Consider the following 12,331-nt stretch of genomic DNA (forward strand, 5'->3'; position numbering starts at 1 on the left):
CCCCCCTTCAAAATTGACCCGCCCTCAGCCCCATTTTCTCAGGCCCTTTCTGAGGGGCCGTGGGGAGTTCTGGGTTACCACAGGTTGCTCCCAGTTTCCCACGGTATTCCTTCAGAGGTTGGCTTGGAAAATCGTACCCGTGGCATCGCTCAGCCTTGGACGGTCACAGCGTGAGCAGCGCCCCAGGGTGCTGCATGGCCCCCTCTTTCCCAAAGCAGTTTCAGCTGGGAACTGTCTGGACTCCTTCTCGCTCCCTGTTGCTAGTGTGACCAAATGTCACAAAGGCAGAGGATTACACAGGACATTTATCCTCTTATTGCTGGGAGGCCAAAGTAGATCTCGCTGGGCCACAGTCCAGATTTGGGCAGGGACGCTTCCTTCTAGAGGTTCCAGGGGAGGGTCCTCTTCTTCTTCAATTTCCAAAAGCTTCCTCACTACTTAGAGAGAGACCTCCGTGACCCCTGGTTCCTCCCCCTGCCCTCGTCACCACACCACCTGCTTCTAACTCCACCTCCTGCATCTCTTTCTCTAAAGACCCAGTGATTACGTTTAGGACCCACCTGGGTGACCATGACACTCTCCCCATTCCTAGATCTTTACCCTAATCACACCTGGAAAGTCCCTCTGGTCGTAGCAGGTGTCACACACAGGTTGGAGCATGGAGGGCGCTGTGCACAGGTCACCTGGTGGGGCCTGCTCTCTCCACAGTGAGCCTGAGGTCAGGGCTCCCAGGGCTGCCGAGAAAGAGAGAGAACCCACAGGGCTCCGGGAGGAACTTGACTCTGGTTTAAAGTGTCCACACGGCCAGCCCTGCAGTCCCGCTACTCAGGAGGCTGGAGCAGGACTCCATGCTAAAGCCCAGCCCAGACAATTTAATGAGACCCTTCCTCAAAATAATAAAAGTGTGAAACATAAAATGGGCGGGATGGTTGCCGAGCAGTGGCGCGCTCCTCTAGCAGGCTCGAGGCCCTGGTTTGGATCCATAGTACTTCAAAGAAGGAAAAAAAATCTAAAAAGTGCCCATGAATACGAGTTCTTAACACTGCAGAGTGCCCTAACTGGCCTCAGAACCATGGTGTGTAGGAAAGGAAACGTCTTGCAGGGTGTGGGGACCGGCTGGCTGAACATGCAGGTCATATGTCCCAGGTGCCTCCTGTCCTCTGCTTTACTGGGCCCTCTCGACACCCGCCTGTACCCACCTTCCTGGTGGTGGTCACACGCAGGGCCCTATGGTGAGAGGAAGCCCCAGGCCTGCAGACCTGGAAGCATCACGGCCTGAGCCAGCACCCTGCATGGACATCTTGGGAACACTGGTCAAAGAGAGGGGCAGAGAGGGCCCAAATTTCAAGGTAGAAAAGGACAGATCAGCTGAGCCACAGGAATCCCTGCTTCAGCCCTTTTCTGAGCAAACAGCAGGGTCCTTGAAGTCAGCCTGGGCACTGGGCCCTTCATTCCCTAATTTGGTACATGACCTTGAACAATTCCTCTGTCCTTCTGATCCTGTGGAGGTGTTGATGCAATTGGGTGGATACAATGACCACAGCATCACAGCCATTGTGAGACTCTCATTGCCACCAGAATGGGGACTGTCCCTGATCAGTAAGTATAGCAGGCTAGTGGGGAGGTGGCTCAAGCCAGTCCCCTGGGTCCACAGGCAATGGCTGCAGAAAACAAAGAAATGGAGCCTGGCCAGGGAAGGGTGGCCAGCGGAGGACTTTTCCCTGCTCTGGAGTGCAGCAGCTGATGACCCAACATTACTGTCCCTCCAGGTTTATGGTGGCCCCAGTAGGCTTGGTGACACTGGGTGGGTGGCCTGGTAGGAGCTTCTGTGCAGGCCGCTTCCCTGTGGCCAGAGTGTTGGCTGGAAGCCTTCTAGGGTAGGATAGGCAGGACCTGGGCGGCGAAAGGGGAGGGGACAGGGCTGCTGTGGTCAGTGACATATGCGGGCTGCAGTCCTGCCTGACCTCTGCCCTGTCCTGAGCCCTAAGGACTGCCACCCTGCTGTGTGCACACTAAGCTGCAAGACAGAGTGAGTACGGACACTGTGGCTGTGGTCTCGCGGGCCTGAGGCTGCGGGGAGGGACCCAGGGGCACTCTAGAGTATCGGGTCTGGAGGGCTCAACATCTCTCGGGAGTCTCAGAGGGACGGGAAGGGCCCTCCACAGTGCTGAGAACAAGAGGGGGCCACCCGAGCTGCAGGGGAAATCCTCCCAGTGGCGCGACCTTGGGCTGCACCCTGAAGCTGGCCAAGCCTCCGTGTCCCCACAGGTGGGAGGGAGGTAGTCACAGCCCTTGCCCGTGTGACTGAGGCACAGCCCCAGGGGCAGTGCCCACCAGCCACACCTGGCTGGAACGTAGATCAGTGTGGTTGTCACCTTTGGAGGGGCCACTCCGGTCAACCGCTAGGTTTCTGCTCACCCTGCGATGCCCAGGACAACACCCCCACCCCCACACACAGAATGCTCCTGCTCTGAGTGTCAACAGGACAAGATTGAGAAACCCTGACCCAAGGCAGTGGCGACAAGCTGTCTGCTGGATGGGGGCCGCTCCCTCACGTCGTCCACTCGAGAGCCTCAGGAAAAGTTGCTTCCCTAGATAAGGCGCCTGGTGGAGGCAACCTTGAGGAGGGCGGGCGGAGGCTCGGGAGCTCCAGGAGCCTTGGAAGTTTGCTAAAGAACCCAAGCCGAGCAAGGTGAGCGGGGAGTTCGGGTTTTCTAAGGATGGGCTCTCGGCAAGGAATGCCACAGTGAGGGGCCGCAGCTCCCTGGGCCGGTGTCCTCATTCATCGGTTGGAGCCTGAAGTGTGGAGCGTGAAGAGGCTGGGACACCTGGGGGTGGAGGACGTGTTCATGACATTGACCAAGGTGACGCACACGGCGTCTTTGGTCTCCAGGCTCCGGCCCTGTTCTCTAGGGATGCAGGGCTGTTGGTCAGTTAGACCTCAACAGAGAGGGTGTTAAAACATAAGGCCCAGCTGAGCCACGGGGAGGGAGTTACTTGGGGTCGCATGGCTGGAGAGCCCGGAGCTGGGGTGGGCCCAGCAGCAGCTCCCAGCCTGGCTGTGTCCACCCCAGTGTCCATCGGGCATCTGCTACCTCTGAGGAGGAGGGGGGTCCAGGCTTGTATTCCTTCATTTATTCCACAGTGGCACATGGGGTCCCTCCAGATAACTGGTGGAGCTCTGGGAGAAACATGAAGAGCCATTATGGGAAATAACAGGGGGAGGGAGAGGTTCAGGCGTGGGGGGAATGTCACCAAGGGTGACATGAAAGCAGAGCGTGAACCTGTGCAGAAGCGGCCTTGGGGGGGACGGTCAGAAGGGAACTCTAGAAGAGGGAGTGGTGTGGGGGAGGGCCCAGGGCAGGACAGAGACTGCTGGGGTGGGGGAGTCTGGAAGGGAAGCTTTAGGCCTGGGGACTCACGTGACCCAGGCAGAGCAGGTCAAGGTGAGGCTGACGGGGGCCAGCGCAGCCAGGACACACAGGGATCCTCAGGCCACATACAGTGGGCAGCAGTGGTCTTCTGTGGCCAGGGGAGCTGGGCCAAGGCCGTGAGGGAAGGAGCTTCTGTCCCATGCCGTGTGTACAGTGGCCCCCGGGCACAGAGGGGAGGCCACTAGTGGTCCAGGTGGAAGCAGGGTCTCCCCTTAGGGTGGTGGGGAGAGTGGAGAGAGGCAGGGAGGTCGGAGGCCTATGTGGAAATAGAAATCCACAAGCCTTGCTCATGGGCTGCAGACAGAAAGGTCAAGGTTGGTTCTCCCATGAAGCCCTACCCAGGTCTTCAGGGTCTGGACGAAGCGCTGTCCTCGTCAGATCCACGCCCTTGTCCCTTCGTGATTAGCAGATGCTGGAAAGACCCTCCTCACCTGCACACTTCTCTCAGCTGAGTCTGGAACCAGACCAGGTGGGACCTTGTTGCCCAATTTGGAATGAAAGCCAGCAGATTTGACGTCCACGTATCGTAGGGGACCAGTGGAAAACAGGGCAGAGCCTCCTCCCCTTCCCCCTGCACTGCCACATACCTCAAGCTTGAAATTGCAGGTGAACTTGAGTGGTCTCCTCTCTTCCTCCTGCAGGAATGTTAATGTCAGGGTCCGGGCTCTCCCGGCACATAGCAGGGCTGGTCTGCGGCCAGGGAGGCTCCCTGGGCCCGCTCAGAGGACCCAAAAGGCTGTCAAAGCCACGTATTTCCACCAGAGGCCCAGGAACTTGATGGCGAAACCCAGGCTTTATAACCATGAAGCTCAAACACACCCTGAGGCCTCCACTTACAGAGAGACTTCTCTTCACACCACGTTGCCGGGGACGAGCCCTTGAGAGGGGACATTGGGAGTGAACACGTTTGTTCCACTAAGCCTCAGTTAATTCACTATAAGATTGGGGCTAATAACACTTAATTTTGGAGAATATTTTATGTAGTAATTGTAGTGCTTCATAAATAGTGGCCTTAATAAAAGGGTGGGCCCAAATGGAGCAAGACTTCTGGGTCCCAATCCTGTGGCCCAAGGGAACCTGAGTGAACCTGGGACCCTCCATCCCATGAGCAGACCTTGCTCTCCCAGGAGACCTAGGGACTTCTCACTCTCAGGTCTCTGGTGTTCAGGGGTTTGGGGACATGGTGGGGGCAGCTGTTGGCCACAGCACCTTCCAGTCCTGGTGTTGCTGATGAAGAATGCAAGGGTTGGGTTGGGTGGCCTGGCCAGCTGCCTAGCAGCCTCACGAGGGCTCTGCCCACACAGGATGTCCCCTGCTCCTGGCTGCTCCAGCCATGGGGTTATCAGCTCTGTGCTGATCTGCAGGGGACTCAGCCAAATGGTTTCTCTAGGGCAACTCGATCTGCAGGAGAGGGCACACTGTACTATAGATAGACTAGTTTAAAGGACACACAGTAGTACACAGCCACCTTGTCCCTCACAGACCTCCAGAGATGGCCGTCACTGTGGGAACAGGGAGGGAGAACAGCCTAGAATTTGGGAGTATGTTCCTGAATTATCTGCTGATTAGGGCTATCGCAGCGGTTGCTGAACCAGGATCAAAGATGCAGGAGGCTGAGACTCCAAGACACAATCAGGGTCAGAACTGGTCTAAGTCCACCCCTTGCCAGTCAGCAGGAGGCTCCTCCTTGGACCTTGGATTACCCCTCTGTAAGCTGTAGAGAGAGCCCACCTCCCTGGGGGGGTGTGGTTGAAGGAGTTGATGACAGCAGAGCACCTAGCAGAGGGTGGGCAATGCCCCCACCCCCCACCCCGTGGCCCATGACTGCAGAGGCTGCTGCATTTGGCTCCCCACGGCCAGACATTCTGCAGGCAGAACATTCTTCTCTGAGCCCAGGTGCAAATGGGAGAGGAGGGCTGGTCAGGATGACCTACCTGAGCCCTTCAGCCTTGTTCAAAGACGGGCCTGTGGTCCTGGTCTGCCTGATGCCCCAACCTATTCTTGTCCCAAGGTCTCCCCAAGTGGGCCACTCGGTAGCAGTTTCCAAAGCTGCAGTTTGGGTTCCTTTAGGGTTTGGCTTTGTCTGGGTCCTGTGACTGGCCGGCTGTCTCTGCTCACCCTGGCTCTAGGGGACCTGATGACCTGGTGTTTGGAGAATAAACCTAGCAGGGAAGGACTTTCTCCAAGAACAGTGTGCAGGATGTAGATGCTCCCCAGGGCTGGTCGAGCTGCCTCCAGGCACAGCTGAGGACATGGGGTGCCAGGTGTCAGGTGTCAGGTGGAGCTTTGGCCAGACAAGCCATTCAGATGCCTCATATTTGCATAGCACTTGCTCCCTGGGAGGCTCTGCTCCCAGAACCCCGTGCGCCAGTGCTGCTTCTACCCTGACTCACAGTGGGGAGGGGGGCTTGGGGAGCACTGGCCACCTAGAGTCACAGTGTGAAGTCCTAGTAGGCTGAGAGGTGAACCAGGCAGCTGGCTCCAGAGAGAGGCTCCTCACCACTATGGAGGTAGAAGGAGGACTTGGGGCCACAGCCAGATGGGGGGCACAGGCAGGAGGTTCCCGGCAGGCAGGAGGGAGGACAGGAGCAGAGACAGAAGGCCTGTGAGCAGGTTCAGTGGACCACCCTGCAGGACTTCACTCTTGGTGTGTCTGTGTCCTGACTTCCCTATCCTCACCTTTTTTTTAAAAAAAAAAAAAAAAGAACACAGTCTTGTTGGCTTGGGGCACACTCCAGTGACTTCATTTTAATGCCATGAGCTCTTTAAAGATCCTTTCTCCAAATACAGTCACATTGTGAGGTGTCCAGGGTCAGGAATTTTATGGGCACTTTTCAGATGCTGATGAAAGACGGGGAGGTCGGAGGCTCACAGTAAGAGTGCGGAGTTTTTCAGGAGGAGACGCGGCTCTCTAGGGACAAAGGTGGCCTGTAGCAGCCCTGGCAGACGGATCAGTACCATGATACCCTGACCACCGGGCTCAGGGGACATGCAGTGGCCAAGCCAGCAGGGCAGAGGCCCAGCGGGAGGAGCTGGTCTGAGCTCTCAGAGGGACCGGAGCCTTGCCAAGCGCTGGGCCATGATACCCCAGGGAAGGTCAGAGGCTTCTCACCCCTGGAAACCTCCCCGATGCCCACCACCGACGGGAGCCTTGATGTGAACGAGAGGCCAGGCGTCCCGCGCTGGCAGGCCCCTGCCTGTCCTCGGGTCTGCACTTGCTCTGCCTTCTCCTTCCTGGCCCTATCGTAGATGTCCACATCCCCGGTCCAGCCCCTCCAGCCATAGCGCCCTCCACAGGCCCTCACCCCTGACCTCATGGGCACGGTCACTCCTCTTTGAGGCCACATGGACCCAACCGGAGGCTGGGTGATGAGTGGTGACAACTCTCTAGAACGTCAGCTTCACCTGTCTCTCTGCCCACAGCTCCAAGAACTGCTGCCGGCGCCCTCGCTGAGAACACCTTCCCACATCCCCTCCAGGACAGCGGCAGCCGCCATGAAGCTGGTCCTCCTCTTGTGCCTGACGCTGATCAGCCCTCAGCTGGCCTCCCTCCGACGCCACAACTCTCGTGAGACAAAGAAGAAAATCAAGGAACCCGCTGTCCATGACACAGTGGCCCCCAGCACCAGGGAATTCACCTTTGACCTCTACAGAGCCTTGGCTTCCAATGCCCCTGGACAGAACATCTTCTTCTCCCCTCTGAGCATCTCCATGAGCCTGGCCATGCTCACCCTGGGGGCCCGCTCCAACACCAAGGCGCAGATCCTGGAGGGCCTGGGCCACAGCCTGCAGCCCGGCTCAGAAGAGGAACTCCACAACACCTTCCAGAAGCTTCTGCAGGAGCTCAGTCAGCCCAGAGAGGGCCTCGAGCTCAGCCTCGGCAACGCCCTCTTCATGGACCCTATAGTGAGCGTTCAGGAGGGCTTTCTGAGGGCCATGAAGACTATGTACCAGGCGGACATTTTCCCCACCAACTTTGGGGACTCCACAGAAGCCCAGAAGCAGATCAATGACTATGTGGCAAAGAAAACCAAGGGCAAGATTGTGGACTTGATCCAGAACCTCGACAGCACCCACATCATAGTGATGGTGAATTACATTTTCTTTAAAGGTGAGGTTACAAGTTCCAGTTTGAACCAGAACTTTCTCTCTTTCTGCTGCTTTAGCCAGAACAATACCCAATTCCCTCCACCTAAAGAAGCCAGTGAGGCAGCTTTAGTGCTTCGTCCCAGCGGGAGCCCCTCTGGCCCACTGATAGAGGTAGAGCCGTTATCTCCCTGGATTCCCTGAAAACGCCCCTGCTCTCCAACAGCTCATCTGCTCCTCTTTGCAGATGCTGAGCCCTGTGACCTGCAGGGAAGGGGGACAGACAGAGTAGGGGAAGAGGGGAGAAGAGGGTGGAATCAAACTGTCAACCCCCAGAGTCACAAATAGTGTCTCAGAGCCTTTGGGTTACTACAGCAAAACACCACACACTGGGTGGCTTATAAGCAACAGAACTTTATTTCTCACATTTTTAGAGAACAGAAAGCCTGAGATGGAGCTTCGACTCAGTGTCTGCCGAAGCCAGGATCCCCACAGCTAGCACATTCACACAGCGGGAGGGGCGCGTGGGTCCCTGGGTCCCTCCCACAACGGCACTGACCTCACTTACGAGGACTCTGCTTTGGCAACCTAACGGCCTCACAGAGGCCCTGCCTCCTGGCACCATCACCTTGGGGTCTAGGGTTTCAACAAATGGATGTGGGGAGAGGGAACAAATTCAGAGCAAGGAATACCAGGCTTGGATTCTGAGTTTCTTGTCCCTCAGTCCAGGACTGGTCCCCTTATAGCAACTGTGAAATAAGCTAAGCATTGGTTCTGGGGCAGGGCCCACCTTGAGAACTATTAAGAAGTCAGAAGCGCTCATTTGCCATCCTTGATTAGCAGTGCCCATGGGAAGCAGCCAGAGAAGGAGCCCAGGGAAGGCCTCCCAACAGGGATGATCATGTCCTTCCAGGACCCCTTACACCTCTGTGCAAAACCCAGATCAAAATGCAACATCAGGAAAAGAGTAAAACACAGAGCACCTCCCCTAGACGTCAGGGAGCACCTCAGGCATCAGAAAATCAAAGGGCTTCCAAAGACATGAAAGCCAACCTTCTTGTTTTTCAAATATGGAAGGAGAGGCACCATGACAAGTGGAGACATACCCTAGGGTTATAAAGGGACCTGCCTTCATAGTCCAGGGTGCAGGTTCTGCTGCACTACAGTGAAGGCTCTATACAAGGAGACGCTCTGCGACTCTGCTTCCTGAATCCACTCTTCCTTTGCAGCACAGAATGCCTCGTCCTTACCCAGTTCTCTTCCCTCCCTGTCGCCCCCCATCTTTAGCTAAGTGGGAGACAGGCTTCAGCCCCGAAAACACCAAAGAGCAAGATTTCCACGTGAACTGGGACACCACCGTGAAGGTGTCCATGATGAACCGTGAGGATCAATATTACTACTTCCTGGACCGCAACCTCTCCTGCGAGGTGGTGGGGGTCCCCTACGAAGGCAACGCCACTGCCCTTCTCATCCTCCCCAGCGAGGGCAAGATGGTGCAGGTGGAGAATGGCCTGACCGGGAAAAGGCTGGGGAAGTGGCTTCACTTGCTCACCAAGAGGTACTCTTCAGACCACTCCAGGGCTGGCCTGACCCTGCCCGAGCCCAGGGACATCCTTGGCCCCCAGGACCACACAGTGGTGGTGGGAAGGACCCACCCAGCTTTGGAGCTCCTTCCAAACCCAAAGTCACCCAGCAAAGTCCTAGGCCAGCTGGAGGGACCCGGGCAGGAAGCTGGGTTCCCTGGGGAGGTGCCAGAGTGGGGCAGCCCAAGTCCAAGTCCAGACCCAGGGGAGGTCTGTCTGAGATGAAGGGCAGAGAAGCCCAAGAAGCTGAGGGGCGTGCCTGGAACACAAGCTCAGGGAGCCCCGGTTCGGGCTGAGGACGGCTCTTTTCTTTCTCTAGGCAGCTGGACCTTTACCTTCCCAAGTTCTCCATCGAGGGCTCCTATCAGCTGGAGAAAATCCTGCCCAAGATAGGGATCAGCCAAATCTTCACCTCCCAGGCCGACCTGAGCGGCCTCACCAACCACTCCAACATCCAGGTGTCCGAGGTGAGTCCAGAAGTCCCCGAGCCACCGCCTTCAGGAATGGCCTGCCCTGCCCTGAGATCGCCCCACCCCCTCCTCTTTTCCACAAAGATGTTACTTTGGGCTTCTTGCTCCTTGCCATAGGAAGCCATCGTGCCTGGGGGAATGGAGTGCAGTAATAACTGGTCAAAACTCAGAATCCTGTGCAAGCCCCTTCCCTTCCTAGCTGTGTGAGCTCCAGCAAATACCTGAGACTCTGAGCCTCCTCTCTCTCGTCTGTCAAACGGGGAAGTCACACCTCACTGTGAGGTGTCACGAGGATTCAGTGACTTGACACACGTGCAGTCTCCTCTGGGCACAGCGGCTGGCACAGTGGCTGTTCAGATGTTCCACTTCCTCCCTCTCCCAGGCTCAGGTGCACAGACGCCTGTGTTGGAGCCGTAGGTGGCTTTGCCATTTCCCGCGAACCCTTCTCCCAGCCCTGGGTGGCCGGATAATGCCTGCTGTCTCCCTGCAGATGGTGCACCGCGCCGTGGTGGAGGTGGACGAGTCAGGAACCAAAGCAGCTGCAGCCACAGGGACAGTCTTCATGTTCAGGTCGGCCCGACTGAGCTCTCAGAGGGTTGTGTTCAACAAACCCTTTCTGCTGGCCATCATGGAAAACACGAACTTCCTCTTCTTTGGCAAAGTGACCCAACCCTGAGGGCAGTTTTCTCCTGGAATTCACAGGCTCCACAGTGGGAGACAGGGGTGAGCATGGCCCATCTATCTGCTAGTAGCTGGTGATTAACATAGGTTTAGCTGACTATTGGTATATCACAAATAATAATAAGATCAATATACTGGTGATTACTTCTTACACAATTGCAAGACATGGGTGCTTGGAGAAACCTGGAGAACATTTGGTCTTGTCCTTGCTATCCATCAGTAGAGATTGGCACTGAAGCTTAGAAAGGCCAGTTGACTCATCCAAGCTCCCACAACATTAGTACCCCAGACAGGCCCAGAGTTCAGGCCACTGATGCTCAGATCAGTGGTACAAACACATTTGGAAGACAGTTCCGGTTGCTGAGAGACACCAGGAGGCAAATTTTTAAGTTTTGTCCCCCATCTGGATGGGGCTACCCACCCTGCTTTAACCAGCTGTGTGACAGTGGATTCACACTGGCCCCCTCTGGACTTCAGGATCCTCATGTCTCCAGTGAAAGGATCCCAATAAAGGACCCTTGAAATATTTAAAAGGTTGGACTGTCCCATGTCAGCCTTGGTTGATTTCAGCACATTTGAGTGTTAGGTAAAACAGAGGCCAGGGTGGAAATGTCCCAATGCAGGATTGTACTAACCGGTGAATAGTTATCCTTTCATGGGCCTGGCTGGGAAAGACAGAACTGAGGTCTATTGCAAAGGGGAGAGGAGCGGCTGCAGACCCTGACGACTAACCTTGTGAATTTTATGTCAGCAATAATAATAAAGCATTTTTCAAATACTGGGCCTCATTGTCTTTGTGGCGGCAGCTCTAGGAACAGCGACACCGACAACTTGCCATGCTCTAGACTTGGTGCTGGGCACTTGCCTGCATGCTCCCATTCACTCCTCACGGCACCCCCAAGGCAAGGTGCCACCTTCATCCCCAGTTTAAAGACGGGAGGTGAGTCTTGGTGAGGCTGGGTGGTATACCCAGGTACAGAGCCCAGATGACTGGATGTCCCCAGAGCCACCGGCTCAGTCCCATGCTCCGCCGTGGAGGAGAGATGATGAGACAAGGGGAAGTCCCGTGAGTGGCCCAGGAAAGCTCCTTTTCTGCCTTTCCCAAGTCAACAAGCTCCCTTCACTGTCAAATGAAGGGGACCAGACACCAGAATTGAAGGGTGAGCACGTGAGTGCATCTTCCTCACTCGGCCTCTTACTGTCCCCAAGTTAGCTGCCCCCAGAGCCCCTGCCCACCCGACGTGCATGTTCTTATCCTGATTTCCTTGAGGCTGTGCCCACTGCTGTGACCTCAGGGCCTGGACTGTATTAAAGCTGGCACCCACGGGAGGTACCAAGGCCAGAAGCCTGGGTTTTGACAATCCTCCATAGAACTGAGCACCTGCTGTGTGCCAGCCTGTGCCAGATTCTTTGCATGCGTGATCTCATTCATTCCCTGACAACCCACCAAGATTTGTCATTGTCCTCATTTTATAGGGGAAAATAGCTAGTGACAGTGAGGGCCAGACTCCGAGATCCCAGGTGGCCCACCGGTTGACCATGGCAGGGTGTGTGGCTGCAATCAGACCCAGACCTCTTGTTTGTGTTTATGCCTAGAGCTCAGGGCAGCTGGCCAGGACTGGACCTCCTCATGGGGTCACCCTGCCCCTGTGTGCCTTTCCCTTGCATAATGTCTAGTCTCTCTTGGCAAATATTTCTCCCCCTGTTTACCCAGCCTGTCCAAGGTCAGAGGGGGGGCCCTGCCCATGTGTCATGGATAAGGACATGGTCCAGTGCCGTCCAAAGTTCACTGGGCAAACAGGCCCAAAGCAGGAGCCGTGGGGAGTCTGGGGTGGTGTCTGGTGCACTGAGCCTCTGCTGCCTGTCACACACCAAAGCACTGCTGTCAGGGTCCTCCATTTAGCTCAATCATCACACGGTCCTGGGGTGCACAGAATGATATAGCAGCTCAGAGAGAGAGAGAGATAAACTTTTAAGGAGCCAGGAAAGGTTTTGCAGAAGGGAGACAGAGCTGGTCTTGAAGAGTGAGTAGAAGGCTTGGGAACATGTAGGAGACCTGCAGGCCAATGGAATGTCT

General features: G+C 56.1%; 1 protein-coding gene across 3 annotated transcripts; it reads left to right on the forward strand.

Moving 5' to 3' along the window:
* Positions 1-1,575: 1,575 nt before the first annotated feature.
* On the forward strand, positions 1,576-11,032 carry LOC107150270 (plasma serine protease inhibitor). Of its 3 annotated transcripts, none has more exons than XM_048799276.1 (5): positions 1,576-1,599; positions 6,858-7,545; positions 8,808-9,078; positions 9,423-9,570; positions 10,064-11,032. In XM_048799276.1, exons 2-5 carry the CDS (start codon positions 6,930-6,932, stop codon positions 10,247-10,249), a joined length of 1,221 nt encoding a protein of 406 aa, XP_048655233.1. In that variant the 5' UTR covers positions 1,576-1,599; positions 6,858-6,929; the 3' UTR covers positions 10,250-11,032. The 3 variants fall into 3 exon arrangements, with proteins under 3 accessions (XP_048655233.1, XP_015350747.1, XP_015350752.1); XM_015495261.2 differs by lacking the exon at positions 1,576-1,599 and adding an exon at positions 1,888-2,029; XM_015495266.2 differs by lacking the exon at positions 1,576-1,599 and adding an exon at positions 2,374-2,692.
* The last annotated feature ends 1,299 nt before the right edge of the window (positions 11,033-12,331 follow it).

This window comes from Marmota marmota, unplaced genomic scaffold, assembly GCF_001458135.2.
Source record: "Marmota marmota marmota unplaced genomic scaffold, marMar, whole genome shotgun sequence".
In the NCBI taxonomy this organism is placed as follows: domain Eukaryota; kingdom Metazoa; phylum Chordata; class Mammalia; order Rodentia; family Sciuridae; genus Marmota; species Marmota marmota.